At 44.3% G+C, this 24,506-nt stretch overlaps 1 protein-coding gene across 3 annotated transcripts in view; it reads left to right on the top strand.

The window, feature by feature from the left end:
• Positions 1–1,829: 1,829 nt before the first annotated feature.
• Positions 1,830–24,506, top strand: part of prmt7 (protein arginine methyltransferase 7) — a 32,942-nt gene continuing 10,265 nt past the window's right edge. Inside the window, exons 1-9 of one of the 3 annotated variants that reach the window (XM_041995987.1) lie at positions 1,830–2,226; positions 3,991–4,027; positions 5,052–5,201; positions 5,356–5,464; positions 6,006–6,118; positions 6,841–7,070; positions 7,631–7,811; positions 7,898–8,025; positions 8,335–8,473. In XM_041995987.1, coding sequence (XP_041851921.1) covers positions 2,123–2,226; positions 3,991–4,027; positions 5,052–5,201; positions 5,356–5,464; positions 6,006–6,118; positions 6,841–7,070; positions 7,631–7,811; positions 7,898–8,025; positions 8,335–8,473 — 1,191 coding nt within the window. In that variant the 5' untranslated portion in view covers positions 1,830–2,122. The other 2 variants (XM_041995984.1, XM_041995986.1) reach the window with 2 other exon arrangements.

Below are 24,506 nucleotides of genomic sequence, written 5' to 3'. Positions count from 1 at the left end.
GTACGGAGGAAACGGTTTTAAAAGGTAATACCAACTAAAATACTGCTCTTCGTGTTGCTTGTTTATATCTGAGATGCAACCAGCATGGCGCGGAGGGGGGCGTGTCGGCTAGTTAGGGAAAATGAAGGAAGCAGAAAGCGTCCAGAGGCCTTTACTATGACGCTGGATTTTCTCTTACCGGGGTAACTTCTGGGTTAACTCTGGGTTTTCTGGTTCCCGTCTTACCAAGCTGGCTAACCAGCTCCAGAGCAGCTTATGTTCTGGATATGAGATCAGGAGTAGAAAAGCGCCACCTCCTGACAAATCAGATCTCATGAAAAATGGCCTGCCCGTTTTTAGAAGATCCCGTTGACGTTGGTGCACAGATAGTAAAGGAGAGAAAGAGTTTAGGGACAGATCCAACGCGTTGGACTTTCCTGATGACATTCTGCAGCAAAGGTGGAGATTTTCAACAAATGGGCTGAGAAACACGTCAGCTGGAGCCGGCGGAAGCAAACGTCACCCATCGTAGTCGGGCTCTTACTTACAGACATGAACTGTGCTCCTTTCATCCATACAGCAGATACAGTAATGAAGCCTGGTCACCGACCGCTCTGAATTATGTTTCTATATTTCTTCTTTACTTGCTTCCAAGTCCTTTCAGCTCCACCAGGGTTGCTTCTGACATGGAGGTTAATAATAGAGATAATTCTTTTTCACACATAAGGACAGAAGCATTGAGTAATGGAACCTACGACTATCCGTACGTTCATGGTGGAGGAACTGATATACCAACATATAATGCGCTCACATGGGATCCTTTAAAGAACTGGGAAATATGACGTAAATGAAGCATTCCCAGGAATGTTGGTGCTGTCTTACAGGGATCTGAGTGGTGTCAGTTTATATTTTTACCCAAAAATAATTTGGATCATCTGACGAACTTACGCATTAACGGAGTCGGGAATTTCTTGCCAGCATTCCTTCCTGGCTTTTGCTGCAGCAACCGTGTTGCTTTTAGCCTGAATTATACTTTTAAATTCTTCATATTTTTGAAGAATAACAGTCTGCTCCTCCACGTTAAAACATGGCTCTGCAGGTTCGTCCATGTTTGCCATTGGTCAGAACCTCCAAACACCACCCTTTTATGTGAACGTGCACTAATCTTAACTGGAAAACCCTGGGTGGAGTTATCGAGTTGATAACCAGCTTCCTACTACAACTTATCCAGATCCTGAATGTCTGGGTAATGGAGAGGAATCCGGGGAATGTTAATCTAGATTCGTAGTACAGGCCCCAGGTTCAGAGATCTAACGAGTGTCAAGATTAAACAAGAGAACGTCGTTTTCTAATTTTAATTTGCTGTGCAGATGTTGGACAGGCAGGATTTTTTTTTTAGGAGCCATGAATGTGTTGAAGGGAAATTATGAACAGGTTCAGAAATCCAAATCAGAGCAGGAGCTTCTCCAATCAGGTGGACAGGTGATTTACTGTATACACAGGGCCAGATACAGAAAAGTTCTGATGAGGGGTCCAGGCAGGAGCTCTAACCAGGAAAAGGATGGCAAGAATGAGAATCTCATAAGGCCTAGATTTTACTAGATAATTATCTGCTTATTAAAACTTGGTCATCAAATGTGAAATGTGGAAAAACAGTGTACATTTGTCAGTGCTGAAGGAATAAACCCCATCCCCCTGACTTTTGAAAAGCTTGTTACGCCCCTGTGTGCAGAGCAGCTCATACCAACCCTGCCTGGTTCAACACATCCTTACACACTAATATCGCCATAAACCAGCACGACAAGTCACAGACGAAACCACCCAAGCCTTCATTTCAGTTTACTAAGATATTTTGAACTTTTTATGACCACCAGATGTTCCGAGCGATCGATTCTTTTTCTGAACGATTCTTAAATGATTCGATCTCCCAAACGTTTCACTAACGATTATTAGAAGAAAACTAGATTGTTTCGAGTCATCTGTTTAAACATTGTGTTTTTCAGCGTAAGGCCAGTCACGTGACCAGGTACGAGTCACGTGACCGAAAGAGTTTGTGACGTTGCCAGGGAAGATGGCGGCTTCCTAAGAAACGAGGGTGGTTGTGTTTTCTGGTTCAGTTCTCAGCCTCGTGCAGAAACGCCTCATGGCGGACATGAAGACCTTCTGTGGGAGAACTAACCCGATTACCGGAGCTCTGGACTGGGCGGAGGAGAGCGAGGAGTACGACTACCACCAGGAGATAGCCAGGTAGCACCGAGGCGGCACGCGGGGTTAGGATGACATCATGTCATAAACACCGGGGAGGGTCGTTTTCACGTGTTTCCTGTGTTGGCAGGTTAGATGGAAAGTTCAGGTGAGTTTAGTATGAAGGATTTACTGTAGTTCCTCTGCGAGGAAGCTCCATAGATGAGATAAATACCTGGCTAAAAATGAAAAGAGTCCACCTGGATTTAACTTAGCCAGCAGGTAGGAGCCTGATGTAATGAGCAGCTTCTCATTTCTTAAACAACCACATGGAAAGACAAGAAAACGTGTTTGTCTGGTCCAGAATGGTCTCAGATCATCAGCATCAAGCAGAGAGAACATGTCAGAAGAAGCAGAAACTAGAACTGGGTTCAGAACTGTCCAACCATCATAAAAACTGGAAGGATGGAGGGAACCATCTTCTTCCAGGAAGAAAAACATTCTGAATGATGGTGATTTAACGTTTGGTGGAACCAGATGGAAGAAAAACAGCAGTAGAACTCAGGACCATGTTTAATAGTGAAAGTTAGAACATTTCCACATGAACAATATGAAGGAACTCAAGGGACCGAACAGCTGTGGAGCCAGAAGAAAACCACTAACCAGTGAGGCTAACCGGAGAAAAAGGCTTCAGGTTGCTAGGGAGCATAAAGACTGGACTCTGGAGCCATGGAAGAAGGTCATGTGGTCTGATGGGTCCAGGTCTACCCTGGTCCAGGGTGATGGAGCATCAGGGTAAGAAGAGAGGAGGATGAAGGGAAGCCTGTGGGGGCAGTCTATGATCTGGGGTTGCTGCAGTAGGTCTAGGATCAGGTTCAGGTCTAGGTTCAGGACTAGGATCAGGTCCAGGCTCAGGTCTAGGTACAGGTCTAAGCGGCGGTCCGGTAGGTGTTTGGGGAGGAGGTCCGGTAGGTGTTCGGGGTGGAGGTCCGGTAGGTGTTCGGGGCGGAGGTCCGGTAGGTGTTTGGGGTGGAGGTCCGGTAGGTGTTTGGGGTGGAGGTTTGGTTCTGAATGGATTTTAATTAAATGTTCAGAAAATGTGAGAAATGGAATAAGGGACTAATGAGCAGATTTTGGGGTGATCCGGATCACCGTCTGGATCTGGATCAGCGTCTGGATCCGAATCACCGTCTGGATCCGGGAGGTTTTTAACGGATTCTTTACTCTGTGGAGAGGAACAGGGATCATTTTACCAAAACAGCTTCTAACTCTATAAAACCCACAATCAGTGGAAAAAAGGAAGTCTTGGTGAAGGTCTGCGTCTCTGAGAGCTTCTACCTTATTCCTGCTCTAGTCCAGGTCCTGACGGGCCGACTAACCCTAACCCCATCACCACGATGCTTCGCAGCTTTTCTTCCACTGGTGACTCCGCCGCTGTGGCCACCAAACATTTCTGTTCTCGCCTCCACCAACAAGCACTTCAGTTTCTGTTGGTAAAGTTTTTCCGTTTGTTGCCATGGTTTCCTCTTTGATCTGCAGCTTCTTCACACACATCGTTGCGTGGACCTTTTACAGCTGGTTTGGGTGGGACATCAGGCCGGTTCAGGTGCACATTTCCAGATAGTCTGACTTATTAAGGAGAACTTACTTGCAGGTGTGCGTATGCGCGGTTTTATAAGTCTGGATTTGTTTGGGCAGACATACACTTTTAGTTTAGATCCTATTCAATGTTTTATAAATGAGACCCCTGGTTTGGACTTTAGTGTCTATATACCAACATGACTGATGTGGTTTTTAATGTAATTTGCTGGTTTGTTTATCTTTCAGGTCCTGCTATGCTGATATGCTACATGATCATGACAGGGTGAGAAGATGAAGGTTTCTGCTCTGTAACAGCAACTTTGTGGTGTTTAGTCCTGGAAGATGGTAGACGGATCTCAATTTAAAACAGTTTCATCTCCAACTTTTACTCTGAATCTGAAGCATCAGTTTGAGGCTGAATGCTTAAAGGTAGGGTACGAGATGTTGTCCAGGAGCATTTTTTACTATATTGCTTAAAATCCCCTTCACACCCAGACTGCAGCCAATTAATGAAAAGCTCTAACACAAAAATAAAAAAAACTGTCACCTGGTGATCGGGGAGGACTAAAAACACACCATCCTATCAGTTTAAACGACCCCTTCTAAAAGATGGGTTGGTCATGTGTCTCTCAACTCAACCCCCCCGCGCGTACCCCTCTTTGTGCACGAGTCACAGAGCTTTGCTAGCTTACTACATCAATATATGGTACACACTTAAACGTAAGGGACATTATGGTGTTGTCGGGTATTTTCTTAGCTGTGAATGAACCATGAGGAAAGCGTTGGCCAAGGTTAGCCAATCGATGCTACCTTTGGGAACAAGCATTGCGAGTTTCTGTGCTTTGGAGGCGTGGCTTCAGTCTGATGAATTTTACAATGCAGCTTGCTCGAACCGTTCCAGGATCTCCTACCCTGCCTTTGAGTCAGCTGAATGAAATCATGTCTGGCTTATTTAATCCTGTAGCAGTAATCACATCCTGAGGATTTAAGACAAGCGTTTCCGGGTTGGGCTGATGACGTCAGAGTTCATATTTCTCTCTCATGTTCAGTGGGAACAGGAAAAAAAAATCCTCCATGGATTTGATCATTTAGCCTCGGTACTCTACCTCATTGTAATGATGTTGCTGGTTTTGCCCACAAAATCCTACAAGTATTCAGGATGCTTTGTGACAAAGAAAGTCAAGAAATATTTACAATGTGTTTAAATAAATAGTTAAACTTCTACATATTGATTTCCATTTGTTTGTACAAATGGATCCAGTCTCGTACCGCACACACCAGAAAAATATCTGTTGGCGTCCTTTCAGAATGAGAAGTACTATCAGGGCATCCGGGCCGCTGTTGCCCGGGTAATGGCTCGTGGTGAAAAGGTGTTCGTCCTGGACATCGGTACTGGAACCGGCCTCCTGTCCATGATGGCCATCGCTGCAGGAGCAGACTTCTGCTACGCTGTGGAGGTACCAATAAGCCAGCTAACCAATACAAGAAGTTAAGTTTCTGTTTAAACTAACTAAATTAACTAACTAAAACTTACCTCCGTTAATCCCGTGCACTGCGTTTTCATGTTTGTATAAATGGCAGAAAGTCGATGGTTTTCTGGTTTTTCTACAGGTTTTTAAGCCCATGGCTGAAGCAGCGCAGAGCATCGTGGAGAAAAACGGCTTCTCCGACAAGATCAAGATTATCAACAAACATTCAACAGATGTCACAGTCGGCCCAGGTGAGAGACACAGATCACCCCCCCACCCAAGACACGACTCAGCCGTCGCTCGCCCCCCCACCACAGATCACCCCCCCCATCCAAGCCGAGACACAGCCGTCACTCGCCCCCCACCACAGATCACCCCCCCCCCCCCCCCCATCCAAGCCGAGACACAGCCGTTGCTCGCCCCCCCACCACAGATCACCCCCCCCACCCAAGACACGACTCAGCCGTCGTTCGCCCCCCACCACAGATCACCCCCCCATCCAAGCCGAGACACAGCCGTTGCTCGCCCCCTCCACCACATATCACAACTCCCCCGCCAGTTTTAAACAGAGCTTTATAAGTCTTGTTTAGTTTTCACCATAAATACTTTATAGTATGTAATGTGACTTTAACATTAAATTTGGTTTTATTTTAATTTAATTAAAGTTTTCAGTCTGAAAATGGCTTCATTCATATAAAATATATTTATTTATCTGGAGGTATCTTCCATCCAGAGGAAATCTCTGGCTCACGTTGGAGGGTTCTGTAGGAAAACCTGTTTTTCTTTCTGCAGACGGAGACATGCAGGTGAAAGCCAATGTCCTGATCACGGAGCTGTTTGACACCGAGCTTATTGGTGAAGGAGCGCTGCCCAGTTATGAGCATGCTCACCAAAACCTGGTCCAGGTGTGTTTTACACTCTGAAATATTTGTAATCCGCCTCCTTATTTTCCTTCAGATCCACCCAGAAGCATTTTATTTCAAAGGTTCTCAATCTTTTTTACACTGGGCCCCAGTACAAAAGTACAAAAGTACAAACTTTTTTGGGGCCCATTCAAACATTAATACTGTAAACTATCACTCTTAGTTTAATTTGTATTCAAGAACTAAACCAAATCCACTCACAGTTTAACAGCTAAAACTTTGTAAAATATAAAAATGCTAAAAGATTAAAAAGAAAAATCATGTGTGACCTCATTTTACCTCATGAAGGTGATTTTATTTGTCCATAAAGGTGTTTTATAAACTCCTGTTAACCCACTTCACACTGCGCCAACTCCCAGAAGAAACCAAACCAAATTTTATTTGTGGACCGTTCTCAGTGACGTCACACTGTTCGCTTGTGCCGCCATGTTGGGTGGTATAAAGCTAGCTGTTCCTCATCAGGGATGGCGTTAGTGAACTTTCCAAACCAGTTCAGTTCTTATGTGGTCAGACAGCGATATTTAGAAAACATGCACGTTGGTGCTGAAAATCCGTCTGATTTTCCAGATTCCTGGTTAAAAAACTTTATAGAAGGAAAACCAGAGGAAAACGTGTGTTTGCTAAATGGGAACTTACTGGGTGGACGAGCATGAAGCCGTTTTATTGGACGTCCTTTAGTAAACCTGTGGCTGCTCTGCCTGCAGGATGGCTGCGAGGCGGTCCCTCACCGGGCCACCGTCTACGCCCAGCTGGTGGAGTCGGAGCTGCTGTGGAGCTGGGCGCAGCTGCAGCCGGTGGAGGTGGAGGGGGGTCGGCTGGTTCCGCCGCCGGCTGTGGGACGTTGCGCTGGAGCTCACGCCGTCTGCGACGTCCAGTTGAGCCAGGTGTCTCCCTCCAGCTTCACCCCACTGAGTCCTGTCTGCACCATGTTCAGGTAATAGACGGAGACGTCAGCAGTTTTCTGCTGTAAGAATCATTTCCATCATCAGAGTGAACACATCTGGAGAACAGGTCAGGGGTCTACCTGGTCCGCTAGACCTGGACCTGGCGCGTTTCAAATAGTTTGATAATGTAGAATTAAAATGAAGAATTACTGAACAGTTTTTCTACTTGAAGGATAATAAATTCAGTCTGAGAACAAACATTTAACAAGATTTAAACATGATGTCATTAAAAGACACGAAATAAACCGGCTGGTTGGAAACTGTCGTGTATTACAGTTTATGGTTGGAAATTATTCATCATTATTGTAGTTTTTTATGTTCTGTGAAGCGCTAAATATTCTAAAGAAACGTTGGGAAAGTTTGACCATTTAGGTATTTTATTGACAAAAATTTTCAGGCTAGAAAAGTATTTTTTATTCTCAACACTTCAGTTTTTAAAAGATTTCATTTTGGGTTAAATGTTCCCTGTTTTTGTTCCATAATAAAATAGAAAATAAAAAGAATATAGTAATAAATAATTGCTGCCATCTGGCTCTCTGTTCCCTCGCAGTGTGGACTTCAGTAAACCAGTCAGCAGTGCCTTCCAGTGCCACTCTACCCAGTTTGTGGCTCAGTCTGACGGCCGGGCCCAGGTCGTCCTGTCCTGGTGGGACCTGCACATGGATCCCGGTGGAACCATCGTCTGCACCATGGCTCCCAGCTGGACGTACTCGCAGCCGAAGAGGGCGCCAGTGAGACATTTTTCAGTTGTTAACGTAGCTGCTGAAGCGGTTAAATATCCGTAGCTTCCAGCTTTCTGACTACCGTTGTGTTTCAGTGGCGTGATCACTGGATGCAGAGTGTTTACTTCCTGCCGACGGAGAGTCGGGTGACGGAGGGAGACCAGCTCAGTCTGACGGTCTGCCATGATGACTACAGTCTGTGGTACAGCCTGCAGCCTAACAGGTGCACTTCCTACTCTTATAAATTTATATTATTTATGTTTACCTGTGGTCAGGGCTCTAAATGAACTGTAACAAATGCAGGTAAAATCAGTTTGCTGTGTTTAAATAAAAACTTATTTTCCACTTTGGTGGGTCACCATCTTTGAAGCTAACGAGAAGCACTGACGCTTCGATGGGTAAACCATGCAGCCAATCATATGCCAGGGAGACTAGGATCGTACCATGATGTAAAAGAAGGGAGGGGGGGGGGGAAACGCTCTGAAGTATCAGCTGAGACCACTTCTTTAAATGCACCTTTGTGTTGATTCAGCCAACAGGACACACAGGCTGAGGCTCCTCCCTCTCGGCCATGCTGCACCTGCCAGGCTCACCTGGTTTGGACTCGGTCGCGCTTTGGTGAACTCAATGACAGAAGGCGTACAGAGAGCTACGTCCGTGCCCTGCACAGTGTAAGTAGGACTCTCCCACTCTAACATCTGGTTGGACCTCCTCCATCTCCGACTCCAGCAGCTTCTCTGTGCCATCGTCTCTAGAAGCTTCTGCAACGTCACATTTATTTCCATCCAGCGTTGCTTTAATTTCTCTCCAAGATCTGGTGTTGATGATGGAGAATGATGAATAATTATTACAGGTGTTCACCTGACCATTTCTAGCCACCATGGGGCATGCACCCGCTTTAGATTTATAAACAGTAACAGGCATAGGACGTGCGTGCGCACGCTTTTATAAATTTGAAAGTTAAAGTGCGCCACTTTTCCTTTTTCCCTGCGGACGCCCCCAGCAGTCTGCTTTGCTACGCTCAGGTTTATAAGTTAGGGCCCAGGTCTGGACTCTGTGGTGATCCATGTGTGAAATGATTATTACCAGGCTCATCAGGCATAAATGAAAAGGAAATAGTTACAAACGACTTCATGGGAAAATGAATCAAACACTGTAAAGTGCAGAAGATGGTGTTCAAACCAGAATCTTATTTTAAGATCGTGTAATGTGTCAAAATGAATGAAAAGTATGCAAGAAATGAAACAAAAGTTAATTAACCTGCAGTGTTAATTAAACTAATGTTTAGAACTGAAAACGGATAAAGAGGGAAAACTGAATCTCATCTGTTTAAAGCTGGAAGTTTAACTAAGATGTAGAACTGCTAAGGTCACCGTTATAACCAGCCATTCCTTGAGCTGAGACTTGATCCGAGCAGGACTCGTCTGGTTCTGTTTGGATCGAGCTGACTTACGAGCGTTGTGGTGACTCTCCCGGGCAAATGAGGAAGTTGGTGCAGGTGGTTTGGATCCCGAACGACTCCCAAGAAGACCAGAAGATGCGTCACATGGTGGTCCGAAAGGTTTGGATCAGGCCGCTCTGCGGATGCGGACCCTCACGCGGCTCAGCTGGTGGTACCGATGATGGACGTGAATGGTTTGCAGTGGTTGGCAGGAGAGAACAGTCCAGCTTTGGATCAGTCCAAAAGAAACTCTGTAGAACTGGTTCTGGAGCTTTGGTCAGCCTGCGTTAACCACTTATCCCAACTAAAGATCAAAATCTAGGATCAATATTAAAAGTCCAAAAGATAAAAACATAACTAAAGAAAAGCAAAGTATCAGCTGGAAAAAGAAATGAACTACGGAGTTAATCAGTCCAGAAAAACTAAATCAATCTTGCATCTTGAATTCAGGCACAAACTTAGTATCTGGTGATGTTCTTCACATCACGGAAAACTTAATTCTTCATGCCTTCTCTCTCTCTGGCGTTCCGAGAAAGTGTCTGAAGAAAATCCAGCCTCTAGGACCTCGGAAAGAACTCCAGACGAGGTTGAAGACAGACAAACAACTCCAACTAACTTGAAGAGAGAACTAAACTCTTTGTTCTCAGTTCAAAAAGTGTTAGTTTGATGACCCATGAAAGGATGTGGGACCATTATCTTGACCAATAATCAGTCTTGTGGGCTGGTTTTGGGTCAGATAGCAGATGTAGGGCTGGTCTGATCATTTTGTAAAGAATATCAAATTAAACATTTTGTGAATATATCTGCATGTCCAAGTTATTAAAGCCTTAAATGGAACATCATCAAAATCATCAGTGAATCATTGAAAAGACAATAAAATAGTAAGAAGGTTCTCAAACACAGTAATAAAGTTTCAGATCACAAATGAATCAAGCTTGTTTATTAAACCTTGTACAAAAATGATAATGAGTATATGCATGTACATGGTATCAAGATAAAACACATATGTACGTATATATAGGGGTGCAACGGATCACAAAACTCACAGTTCGGATCAGTAAAAAGGAAAAACAAAAAACAAGATAAATGCTTTGAATTTATTTTTTTGAACACTTCAAAACATATATGTTTTAAAACATATATATAATACTTCAAAACATATACACATAAATGTTAAACACTTTTGCCCATTGAGTAGGCCTATTTAGAAAAACAAAACACTAATGACATCTTTGAACTCCAGACGTCCATATAGAAAAACAAAGTGCAATATGGGCCATTGCATCTTGAAAAAAGTAAAGAAAAAGCTAAAAGAAACAAGGATTTGATCCATTTAATTGATTGTTTTATTTTAATATTTCAGATTTTGTATAAATATAATTGTATCAATAACATTTATTAGAACAGATTAATCTGCATATTTAAATTATATAATTTCTCAAAGCAAAAGAGCCAAGACTAGACTGCAGTACACTATTCAGGTAATTCATTCATATTTTTTTACCTCATCACAGTCCACTTCAGTGCCGAGACTGGCCACAACCTCAGCGGTGAGGTCAGAGTAAGTTGTGAGGTGCAGGGAAGGATCGAGGTGGGATAGGGTCGTGAACCTTGGGTCCAATGCAGTTGATCTATGAAGGTAGTCCTGTAGATTAGCGGGATCAGTGTATCTGGGCTCCAGGTCCTCTTTAATGGCAGCCTTGACATCTCTGGTGATGGTGCAGTCTTCCTTACTTGGGGTCAAGGATTGTAAAATCCTTGATTTCAAGGGTAGGATCATGGACACAGACGGTGCTGACTCAGTGCTCAATAGGGATGTGACCATTTTGAGGGGTTTGAGTACCTGGAGAACCTCCTCTGCCACTTTCACATCATCTTCAGACACGGTAACAATATCTCTGATATTTTTTTTTTCAGGACTTTGTCAGTAAGCGCTGAGAATATAGCTGCCTGCTGTTCAAGATAACGCTCTAACATGTCATAAGTGGAATTCCACCTTGTTGGCACATCATGTATGAGCTTGTGGGTGGGCAGCTGTAGCATTTCTTGCTTGGTCTTAAGCAAATGAGCTGCTGTTGAGCTACGGTGGAAATATTCAACCACCTTTCTGACTCTCCTGAGTAGACGTTCCACCTGGTTCACTCTGATTCCCCTTTGGGATGCTAAATTGATGACGTGCAAAGCATCCTACTTGAGGGCCCAATCCAGCCTCATATACTGCATTAATTTGGTTTCTAGCATTATCTGTGGTGACTGGAATGTTGGGCCTCTCTAACTTCCATTCTGCTTCTGCTCCTGTCAGTACCTGCGCTGGATTGGTGCTGGTGTGACTCTCTTAGAGAGGGCGTGTCTGCAACACTGGGCTTCTCATCTCCCACTCCGATGTGATAAAGTGAGCAGTAAACGTCACGTAGCTTTCTGTAGCTCTGGACGTCCACCCATCTGTGGTGAGAGCAACGAATGATGCACTAGATAATTCCTCTACTACTCTGTTCTTTTCCTGCTCATAAAGTTCTGGAACGATCTTTGTGCTAAAGCAGTGATCCTCACTATTTTTTTCACAAGAGCCGCATTGGCAGAGCAAAGTCAAGAGGAGAGCCACTTTTTCGTTGTCCCACAAAAAAAAGAAACAACACAGCCAACACACTTTCAAGTAAGACCATATTTACCTTAATACTGGGATGAACGGAAGCTGGAATGCATGTCCTTGACTTTTTTCATGTTGTATTTGTAGTTTGTTGCAATCACAGTAAGGCATTCAAGATGAGCATGGGTCAGCCGGTTTCTGTCTCCTCTTGATCGTGTTCATGGTTGAAAATGTTGCCTCACAGGTGTATGTGCTCATAAAGAAAGACATCACTTTCTGTACAAGTGGTTTTAGAGTGGGAAAGTCTTCTTCAGAAATCAAATTCCAGCTCTGAGCTCAACTTGGAGAATGTCATTTGTTTGCAGCTCGATTATTTCACTTTCCAGAGCAGCACGATTGTCAGGGCAGAGCTGCATGATGGTTGGAGTAAGAGTGGAGATATCCACATGGAAGGGGTTTTCAATAAAATTGAAAATCTCCTTATGTTTACTCACATCACTGAATCTGGATTCAAAGTCACCCTTCAGCTCCTCCAAGACTTCAACAAAACCTGTAGCTGAAGTGCTGCTGCAGAGATGGGTCACTAGTGGTTGTTGCTCTGAGTTTTGGGAAGTGGATGAGTTCTCTGTCAGGTATCCACAGAGCAGTTATTTTGTTTTGGATTGCTCTGATTACCTTCACCATGTCACTGGGGAGCTCGTCTCTCCCTTGGAGCTGCAAGTTGAGAGTGTTCAGGTGACAGGTGATGTCTGTAAGGAGGGCCAGCTGCACGATCCAATCTGGGTCTTTCAACTCTGGCTGGTGTTTCCCCTTGCTGTCCAAGAAAGTGCAGATTTCAGGAAGGAGGATTAGAAATCGCTCCAGCACCTTTCCACGGGACAACCATCTTACTTCACTGTGCATCACTAAATCTCTGTACTCTGTGTCATAGTCTTCAATTAACTGCCTGAACTGTCTGTGGTTTAGTGCTCTTGATACAATATAATTGACCACATGCACAAACTTTTGCATCACATTATGGAATTCATTGTTTCTAAGCTTTGATACCAACGACTCTTGATGGATGATGCAGTGGAAACTGATAAAATTGGGTATATCATCTCTTATTCATGAGGCCAACAAGACCCTTTTCTTTTCCTCGCATGCTTGGGGCACCATCAGTACACACACTTGAAAGTTTGGACCAGCTGATGGCTTTTTCCTCAAAAAATACCAAAAGTGCATTCAGAATATCCTCTCCTCTTGTTTGGCCAAGAAGTGGTAGTAGGCACAACATTTCCTCTCGAAAAGAATTTTCTTTTGGGAACCTCACCCAAACAAACAGCTGAGCAACATCGGTGCATCTGTGCTTTCATCCACTGCTACGCTGAAACATGGTCACGTATGTCTTTTCCAATGTCTTCCATCCGTCTCATTATTGTTGAATCAGACAACTGTAATCCTTTTATTTGTTTAAGAATCGTATCCCTGTTGTCAAAGTCTGCAAACAATATCTCTGCTGACTCCAAAAAGCAATCTTTTACTATTTCAGCGTCTGAGAATGTTTTTTTTGCACGCCCTAAAATCCATGTTATCTCAAAAGTTGCCTCTGTCAAATGTTCAGCAGTTGAAGTTGTCCTGTGGATAAGATTTTGCTGCCCAGAAAGTGAAGCGGTAAGTTGTGCTATTTTTGTGTTTCTGAGTTGGCTTCCACGTGGATAATTTTCATTGAATTTTGGATGCATGGTTTTGAAATGCCGCTCCAAGTTGCTTTGTTTGAAACAAGCATATTAAGCACAGGGGCTTCACGCCATGAAGGACAAATAAGAATTCTTCCCTCCATTTTCTTGAAATTTCCGATGCTCATTCTGTATAGCTCGTACCTTTCGTTGTTTCTTTGGAACACCTGTTAGCCTGCTCGTTCCCTCTTCGGCATCTTCATGTTCACTTGAGTTCATGGCATCCTCACACTCCTTATCTTCACTATTCCTCCCCCGTGTCTGTTCATCTGTTTTTTGTCCTTTTTTTTATTAGAAAACAATCCATTTTTAACGTGTAGCCTGTATCAAGATGGCTACCGTTGTTAACCTTGCAGCACGTAGCTTACAGCAGTCAAATGCGCCGCTGTTATAAACAATGACATCAGCATGCTGCGTTGCCAGATTTGACAGTTACTCCCTTTTGGAAACAACATTAATTGTGGCTGGAGGAAGAATATAATGACTGTTTGTAGTCTAATATTCTGTCTCTAATATTGTATATTTATGTGGCACATTTAAAGAAAATGTACTGGCTGTGTTATGCCTTTTATATGCTACCATTTGAGCCGCCAATCAAAACATGACGAGCCGCGCAATGAGTATGACTGTGCTAAAGTGTGTGCTCGAGGGGATTTCGTACCGTGGCTCAAGTTCTTTGACCATATATTTAAATCCCTTGTTCTCCACGAGGGAGTATGGCCTCATACCTGCCGCTATAAACACTCCGATGGATTTTGTAATATTTTTAAACCGCTGTGATGTTACAGGGAAAGGCTGCTGAAATGCACTGGTGATTAGCTGCTGTGTTGCCTTTTTTTCCGTCGTTGTCAGTGACACATCTTCATGTGCGTGATCATGAAATAAAACACACCCAATCCGCGGTACACATGTGATCCGAACCGTGGCTAGTGATCCGTACGGCTCCGGGTTCAGTCATGATCCGTTGCACCCCTACGTATATATATATCTATTTAAATGAACATTTTAAAATAATAAGAGTGCAATCTTTTACTCTTCACACAAAGTCTTTGTTTTCTCCGTGCTGGCACAGAGAATAATTAAATCACTTTATTACCCTCTGGAATGTAAGATAAACGTTTCTTGATGTTTCCGGATGTCCTGGCCCAGTTAGGATTGCCTGAAAAAAAAGGTGGAGAACGTCCCAGATGAGTACCACCTGGGAATCATAAAACATTCATTTCGTTAACTATAAGGCAGATATATTGCAGAAGATTCAAGTTCAGAAATTTCCCAGATCTTGTATATAACTTAAAGTACTTCCGAGTCCAGGTGTGGAGGGTTGACGTTTGTTGACCTGTGGAACTGGAAACCAAGTCATAAATCTGAGTCCCACTTTGGGAGTGAGAGAGACTGTTTGTCTGTAAGGAGAAAAATCCTCAAAAATGGTTAATTCAGTCAGGATTAAACAAAAGTTCCACTCTTTATTTTGAAGATGCTGGAATTCGCTACAGTAGGTATTTCCTGTTTTAAAACAACAACGGTGTCCAGTACGGTTCAGTGTCTTTATTAGCTTGTGAGGAAAACAAAGAAATAATTCGATCAGCTTCTCATCAACTCGATCCACCGGTTATTGTTTTTAAAAACGGTGGTTACCACACAAATTCAGCGAGAAGATCCTAATATCCAGCAACACGTGATCCCAAACTGACCAAGAGAACAAGACATGGGAGAACCTCCGCGTAACCGTCTGCGTAGCAGGGGTGCACATCAGGTCTGGAGGAGGTGCACGTCAAGCCTCTGCGGAGCTACGCCGAGCCTACAACCATAAATACGCCTTTAGATGTTTCCTCTGCTTGATGCCGATGATCTGACCCTTCTGAAACAGACTAACATCTTTTCCTTGACCACGGATGTGTCTTTCCACATGCTTTTTTGTTGTTTTTTTTTCGTCATTTATCTATAAATTGGCATTATTAACAAAAAATTTCCCTCTCACATATCACCATGAAGGGTGTACTTAACACATTACACAATTAAAATAAATATACAATTACACAAACATCTCCATATATACACGTGATGTCGACATGATGACGACAAATCATGGACCCAGGTTTCCCTTGCCCGAACGTAGGTCACCGGGTCCCCCCTCTGGAGCCAGGCCTGGAGGTGGGGCACGGAGGCAAACATTTGGTGGCCGGACCTTTGCCCAGGGGGCCCGGTCAGGCTCAGCCCGAAAGGGTGACATGGGCCTCTCCTCCCGTGGGCTCACCACCTGCAGGAGGGGCCATAGGGGTCGGGTGCAGTGTGAGCTGGGCGGCTGCCAGAGGCGGGGACCCTGGTGGTCTGATCCTCGGCTGCAAAAGCTAACTCTAGGGACGTGAAATGTCTCCTCTCTGGGGGGGAAGGAGCCTGAGCTGGTGCGCGAGGTTGAGCGGTTCCGGCTAGATATAGTTGGACTCACTTCGACACATGGCTTGGGCTCTGGAACCACTGCCCTCCAGAGGGGCTGGACCCTCTTCTATTCTGGAGTTGCTCCCGGTGAGAGGCGGTGAGCAGGTGTGGGCATGCTCATTGCCCCCCGACTTGGTGCTTGTACGTTGGGGTTTACCCCGGTGGACGAAAGGGTAGCCTCCCTCTGCCTCAGGTGGGGGGATGGGTCCTGACTGTTGTTTGTGCTTATGCACCAAACAGCAGTTCAGTCATGGACTGTCCATAACGAACATCAGACACAAGAATGTCCACATGTGCACTTGACACCAGGACACTCTAGGCCGCAGTTCGATGATCGACTTTGTAGTCATGTCGTCGGACTTGCGGCCACATGTCCTGGACACTCAGGTGAAGAGAGGAGCGGAGCTGCCAACTGATCACTACCTGGTGGTGAGTTGGCTCAGATGGTGGGGGAGGATGCCGGTCAGGCCTGGCAGACCCAAGCGTGTTGTGAGGGCCTGCTGGGAACGTCTGGCAGAGTTCCCTGTCAGAAGGAGTTTCAACTCCCATCTCCGGCAGAGCTTCAACCATGTCCCGGGTGAGGCGGGTGACATTAAGTCCGAATGGGCTGTGTTCCGTGCCTCTATTGTCGAGGCGGCCAGCAGCAGCTGTGGCCATAAGGTCGTCGGTGCCTGTCGTGGTGGTAACCCCCAAACTTGTTGGTGGACACCGGCAGTAAGGGATGCCGTCAAAGTGAAGAAGGAGTCCTATCGGGCCTTTTTGGCCTGTGGGACTCCAGAAGCATATTAATTTAAAATGTTGTCATTTGCTGCGAGGGATAAAAGGAAGCCTCCCTATAAACAGTCTGTCTCTTTACATCAACAATGTCTTTGTCAAGTTTTTCTCCTTTCAAAGTAAGAGTAATGTGCTGGAATAACTTTTGTGAACTGTGTTGCTCTTTCCTACTTCCTGGTTCATTAACCAATCATATGCAACTCCCCACGGTTGCTAAACAAGGCAGTGTTTGGTATTTTATGTTGGCAAAAGAGCAGCAGCGTGCAGGTATGGAAGCTAGTAAAAGAAGCGGACCAGAAATAATTCCAGAAAAACATAAAAAGCCTCGGCATCCTGCTAAAAAAGCAAAGGACCAAAAACGGAATAAACCGAGGATCAATATGGGAGAATCTTTTGAGAGGTGGAAAAGTCTGACCTGGCACCTCGACAGGTAAGCACCGGAATTTTGCTTAAATTAACCGAAAAGTTTATCTTGATTTACAAAGATTTTAGTTTAATTTATTTCTCGGCACTCATTAAATGAATGTGTGTGACTGTATGGACTTATTAGTGGAGTAAACTGGTGGCCTGTTAGTTTACAACAACAAATGTAATGATGTTTGGACCAAGTCTGTGTTTGTCCTTATAAACTTATGAAATTACTATCAAATTAATTTATTAAGTGAGACTAAGGGAAAACAGCCGCTGCGTGGCATTTGTTGATTAATGTAGCGTTTTACACTATTTTATGCTAACGTAAATTAGAGCATGAAATTAGCGCTAGCATTGGAAAGCATATCAACTAACTGTGTGTGTGAATCATCTTCGCTCTTCATCGTGATGTTTGCTGGTGCTTTGTTCTCCATCCTTCATAGACTGTATAAAAGAACCGTCCTCTCTCTAACCGGGAGGAAGAACGCTCTCCGTGTTTTCCTCTTTCCACTGCAGTTCTGATTTGAAACACTAGGTGTCAGTGCTACTTATTTCACCTTTAAAAAATCCGATATTAAATTTAGAATATTCTATTCTACAGTCATTTAGCAGACGCTTTTATCCAAAGCGACTTACATTTGAGAGCAAGAACAACACAAGCATGAATTCAAACAAGATGGGACGTCATAATTAAGTGTCAGACCACTTTTGAGTCCAGTTGGACCTAGGTGCTGTCATGTAGTGCTAGTGCAGTGAATTAATTTTTTTTTTTTGTAGTCATTTTAAGTAAATACAGGATCACGATTCATTCATCAAACAATATCAACATGGTCATAAGTGCATGATTTCATCACGTAATATCAACTTGGGCATAAGTGCATGATTTCATCACACAATATCATCTTGGGCATAAGTGCACGCAGCTTCTTCAGTGCTTGGTTGAGCCAAAAAGCTGGACAAATCTTTCTAGCTTATTTAGTTAAGCTAAATGTGGAAATGCTCCTTAAACAACTGAGTCTTTAGCTTAGTCTTAAAAGTGGATACGGACTCTGCGGCTCGGACGGAGTTTGGTAGATCGTTCCACCACCGGGGAACAACAGAGGAGAAGAGTCTAGCTACTGATGTGGCGCCACCTTGTGGTGGGAGCACTAGGCGTTTTTCACTGGCAGAGCGTAACTGTCGAGAGGGAGTGTAGCTCTGGATTAAGGAGTGAAGGTAGACCGGAGCCGTTTGGGTTATTGTTTTGTAAGCCAGAAGCAGAGCCTTGAATTTGATGCGTGCTGCAACTGGAAGCCAGTGAAGAGCAATTAGCAGCGGAGTGACATGAGCTCTTTTAGGCTGGTTGAAGACCAGACGTGCTGCTGCATTCTGGATCATCTGTAGAGGTTTAACTGAGCATGCAGGCAGGCCAGCCAGTAAGGAGTTGCAGTAGTCAATGCGTGAAATGACCAGAGCCTGGACCAGGAGCTGGGTCGTGTGTTCAGTCAGGTATGGTCTGATCCTCCTGATGTTGTAGAGAGCAAATCGGCAAGACCGGGAAACCGAGGCAACATGGTCCTTAAAGGTCAGCTGGTTGTCTACCATGACACCAAGATTCCTGGTAGAATATGTAGGCACTAGTGTGATTGAATCAAGCTGCACACTTATCTGTGGCGGTAAAGAAGGACTGGCTGGAAAGACAATAAGCTCAGTCTTGGACAGATTTAGCTGAAGGTGGCGATCCTTCATCCATGCGGAGATATCATCAACATGCTGATATTCACATAGAGACATTGTGTCATCAGGTGGGAAAGAAAGGAAAAGCTGAGTGTCATCTGCATAGCAGTGGTAGGAGAAACCATGAGAGCTAATGACTGCACCGAGTGAGGAGGTGTATAGTGAAAAGAGAAGAGGGCCGAGCCCGGAGGCACCCCTGTTGTCAGCCCATGTGATCTGGATACGCCCCCTCGCCAAGATACTTTGAAGGATCTCCCTGTGAGGTAAGATGTAAACCACGAGAGGACAGATCCTGAGATGCCAAGCTCCAAGAGTTTGGAGAACAGTATGTGATGGTTGACCGTGTCAAAGGCAGCCGACAGGTCCAGCAGTATAAGGACTGAGGATTGACCAGTGGATCTGGCAAGCCGTAGGGAATCAGTAACTGACAGGACAGCAGTTTCAGTAGAGTGACCTTGCCTATATCCAGATTGATATGGATCAAACAGGTTGTTGTCTTGGAGGAACTGTGAGACCTGACTGAAGACGGCACGCTCTAGTAGTTTAGACATGAATGAAAGCAGTGAGACCGGCCGGTAGTTTCCAACCTGGGCTGGGTTGAGTGTGGGTTTCTTCAGCAGCGGGGTAACCCGAGCTTGCTTGAAGGCAGAAGGAAAGACACCGGATTTAAGAGAGGAGTTGATAATATGAGTTACTGCAGGTTTGACTGTAGGTAAAATGCTCTGCAGGGTGTCAGAGGGAACAGGATCAAGAGGACAGGTCGTGGGTTTTGAGCTGACTAGAAGTTTAGAGACTTCGTCCTCATTTAGACAGCGGAAAGAGCAGAGTGAGGCACCAGTAGCTGGTTTGGCAAGGCTGAGTTGGTCAGGCTCAGTGAATTGGTTACTGATGGTAGCGACCTTTTCAGTGAAGTAGGAAGCAAACATTTCTGCAGTCAGCACAGTGGGAGGCTGAGCAGGTGGTGGAGATAGAAGAGAGTTAAACGCCATGAAAAGTTGTCGTGTGTTGGGAGCATTGTGGATCTTGTTCTGATAAAAGGCTATCTTAGCCGCCTTTAGACTGGATGTGAAAGTTTCAAGTTTTTGCTGGTACTCAGACAAGTCAGTGTGTTCTTTTGATTTGCGCCACTTTCTTTCTGCTGTCCTGAGTCCAGCTCTGTGCTCCCTTAGAGCCTCTGTGAGCCATGGACTGGGAGGGTTTTGTCTGGCTGGTTTTGACACCAGAGGACAGAGTTTGTCCAGAGAGGAGGTGAGAGAGGAGCAGAGTGTTTCTGTAGCCTCATTAACAGACAGTAAGGAGAAGTCTGAGTGGGAAGGGAGGGTAGAGTAAACCTCATCAGACAGCTGTGTAGGTCTGAGGGATCTCAAGTTTCTGCAGTAGGACACCATTTTTGGAGCTGCTTGAGTGACATGAGGAAGGAAGACAGAGAATTTAACCAGGAAGTGGTCTGAGAGGTGCAGCGGGGTAACGGACAGGTCGGCTGTGGAGCAGTTTCTGATCAGCACCAAGTCAAGAGTATTGCCAGCTTTGTGTGTTGGAGGAGTCTGAACCAGTTTGAGATTGAAAGAGTAGATGAAAGCCAGAAAGTCAGTTGCCTGTGGTTTGTCAATGTGAATGTTCATGTCTCCCATGACAGTTAGTGGTGTGTCATCATCAGGAATGTCAGAGAGAATCGTGTCCATTTCAGAGACAAACCCATCTATGCTGCCACCCGGAGGCGGTAAATGACCAGAATGTATGCAGTGATGGTGTAGAGACCTTTACTGGTGATACTCAAGTGATGAGCAGTTAGCCATAGGACGGACAGAAGTTAAGTTCCACTTTGTAGAAATAAGAAAGCCTGTTCCACCTCCTCGTCCAGCTGAGCGAGGTGTTTGGGTAAATTCTGTATTGAGAGAAAGGGCAGCTGGTGTAGCTGTGTTTTCTGGACGGATCCAGGTTTCAGTCAGGGCTAGGACCTGAATGTCAGAGACATTTATCAATGAACTGATAAATTCTGTTTTGTTCACTGAGGACTGACAGTTCCAGAGACCAAAGGTAACAGAGGGTGTGCCAGACGTGCACGCCATTGGAAAGGAAAGTATATAAAGGTAATACTGACTCATCTGCAAGTAATTCAAATCTTGGGTTTAAAACAAATTCAGAACCAAAAACTTTTGCAATGTTTTACAGAATTTGTCCATTTAGGAACATGACCGAACATTTATGGATTAGAGAGCCAGTCTCCCTTTTACTTCGAGGGTACAAAGCTGAGAGTTCGGGGTTCATTTTATTTATACGCTGTGGTGTATAGTATACTCGGTGAATCAAATGAAATTGTTACAGTCTAAGGTAACTGTTAAAAGGAAATGTCTGATTCTTTTGACAAATTGCTTTCCAATGTTCATCTTTAAATTTAATCCCAAGATCTTGTTCCTTTTAAACCTGGCACCTACTGGGCCGCTAACAGAAAACTTCTGACATTTTCTACATAGTTTAAACATCTTTATACACTATATAAGTGTCCAATTCCAATGGCTATAAAGACAGTAGTTTACCTCCTTGTTGAACTCTAAAATAATCTCTAACCTGTGGGCACTTAAAAAATGTTTAGACTCCAGACTGAACAGTTAAGGTCAAAATTCTAAGGAAAACAAGGACTCGTGATCACATCGGCCACCAGATGTCTGAAGGATTTTTAGTTTTATTCTAGCCGATTTGCCCCATCATAGAAATTTAGTTACTATTTAGATACTTAAAGGTCCCATATTATGCAAAATTCACTTTTTAATGGTTTTGGAACAGTCATACTGGTCCCCCCGCATGTGTAGGAGACCCGTAAGTGTGAAACTCTTTCAGGCGCTCTCTCTCCCCCCTGCTCCACCTCTAGGGAAGTAAGCGCTGAAATGAGCTTGTTTGAAAGCGTGTACGTTATGACGTCATAAGGGACAATAACCACTCCCCACAGAGCGATGGACCCGTCTACCGGCTCTCAAAGCCCGCCCTCTAAAAATCACCTAGCGCCCAGTGTTTTTCCCTCTTCGGCAACCCTCGTTAGCGGACATGGCTAAGCGACAGAAGCACTGTTCTGTTTGTGGCTGCATAAATGAACACGAAAACGTTTTTTTACTTCCATCCACTGAACCCACGAGGACTGAGTGGATTAATTTTATTTTTGGAGGAAATGTACCCGGAAAACTTCCAAAGGTTTTGCATGTCTGTGGCCAGCATTTCAAAGAGGACTGTTTCCACAACATGGGGGCATGGAAAGCAGGCTTCGCCAACCGTTTGAAGCTGAAGCCAGGTTCAATACCAACTGTCCGTGACACAGCTGGAGAGGTAAGAGCTGGCAGTTATTTTATCGTTTCGGCCTTATTAGTCTGATAGCTTGAAAATATATTAACCTGTCAATCACCTCATGACGGGCGATGCGATGGGCGGAGCCAACAGCTGAGCTGCTCCACCATGGTTCCGCCCACCATAAACGGCACATTTCTGAAGCTGCTAAAAAGAGGGAGGTGAAGAGAAGCCGCTGCACTCAAACTGAGGGTCGATTTGTCCATACCATGGCGGAAATATTTCATTTAGATATTAATGAATGGTCTCAGATTGGGAATAAAGTGTATAATATGGGACCTTTAAAGAAAGATTGAGGAACACGACAAGGAAGAATCCTAAAAAAAAATAAAAACCTAGGAAGTACACTAGTTTTAATACAATTTACGCTACCTGTTAATGAAATAGGTAGCGTTTTCTATCTCTCCAACTCTTGCCCCCGCCTTTTCGACAATGGACAAAATTTTGTAGTGAATGTCTGGTCTAGTTTGATATTTGTAAGCTAAGACATGTTAAGCAAGTACCAGCCCATGAAAATGGCATATTCAGTTTGGGCATAGCTTCTGCAGTTGAATGGAGAGTCATGATAATACTCTTTGTGTTGTTTACCTTGTACTCTGTGCAGGAAATGACATCTCAGGCATAGTAAAAAAAAAAAAAAAAAGCATTATGTCATCAGCGTATAATGAAATGGTATGTTTAACATTTCCAACTACTACTCCATGAATCTGTGAGTTTGATCGTATTGCTACGACTGGTGGTTCGATTACCAAAGCAAAAAGAAAAGGTGAGGCGGACACCCTTGCCGGGTTCCTCTTGGCAATATAAACTGAGATGTCAGAATTAGTGAGAATTGCTGCCTTTGGGTATTGATTAAGGATTTTAATAATTGCCATAAATCTGGGGCCGCAATTCATTTTCCAAAGAACACAGAATAAAAAGTTCCACTCAACATGGTCAAAGGCCTTTTCAGCATCCAAAGAGACAGCTGCAAATGAATACTATTGTAAAACCTTTGACCATTTTCATAGCTAGAACGGTTAATGATGAACCCTGTTTGGTCCATGGCTACTAGATCAGGTATAAGGGGAACTAACCTGCTTGCAATCATTTTGGCTAGAATTTTGCTGCGTAATTTCCCATTAAACAGGGTCTCCTTGTTGATATGGGCGTAGGTTTATAGACAAAAACGTCCTATAAAAATCAATGGAAAATCCATCCGGCCCAGGAGCTTTGCCACCCTTCGAACCTCCTCTTCAGTAACATCAGCTTCTTTTAGTTTTGTTTTTTTCTTTCCATACCTTGAGGGATTGGTGTGTCCACACTCAACTGTAAGATGATAATAGACTGTGTCTAAACAGAAAATCCAGAGACCTTGTGCATGTTTTGGTGGCGCCTGTCAGTCAAAAGTTCCCAATGCTGGAGTTGTGGAAAGCGGGCCCAGAGGTTAATTATGTTAACTCGAACTCAAAAAAATTCAGGATGATATTGTCGCAGATGTGTCTGGGCTGATTTTGGAGAGGTAAAGGAATGACGTTCTCCAACTAGATGGAATCGCAGCGTTGTCGGCAGGGTCCAAAATTAACACTCGCCAGGCGCCAAATGCAAGTAAAATATCCGTTTGGCGAGTAAATCTCAGAGGGTTATCCGCCATATGGCGAGTAAATGCTTGTACCAATTTAGTCATGTTTTTCAGTCTTCATTTTGGTGGCTTTCTTTATGTTCCTCAGCTGTCTGTGTGTATGAGCGACACGCACGCACACACACATACACTGATGCAAACATATGCACGTGACGCGAGAATGCCACCCACAACATCACTTCTCTTTACCAACTAGCTCAGGCTAATTAAGTAGCAGGAATATGTGGAGATTTTTAGCAGGAGTCGGCCAGCTTTCCAAAAGAAAACACGGTGAACTGGAGGATAAACCAGCAGCTTCCAGCTCCAACCAGAAAGTTAGTGAAAAGTGGCACTTTGGAGATGCGGCGTCACAAGACATTGGCTACATTATGATTGCGGTGTCATGCGAATGAGCTGTTCCGTGTGTCACCAGTTTGCTAAAGAGAACAGAAACGACTCATTTGTAGTAGGAAATAAAACTTTGAAGCTGGAGAGCATCCGTGAACATGAACACAGTAAATGTCATGCTGCCTTTGTATCTGTGTCCCGGGCTCAATCTGAGCCTCGCGACACCCTCGGTGGCGGCGCTGATAGCAATGTCGGAGCAAACAAGCTCAAAAGTGAAAACACTGTTTCGCACCGTACATGCCGTTGGCAAGCAAGCAAGGCCATTTCCCGACTTGTG

Source organism: Melanotaenia boesemani, chromosome 10 (genome assembly GCF_017639745.1).
Source record: "Melanotaenia boesemani isolate fMelBoe1 chromosome 10, fMelBoe1.pri, whole genome shotgun sequence".
In the NCBI taxonomy this organism is placed as follows: Eukaryota; Metazoa; Chordata; class Actinopteri; order Atheriniformes; family Melanotaeniidae; genus Melanotaenia; species Melanotaenia boesemani.
This window is presented reverse-complemented; position numbering and strand designations above follow the sequence as displayed.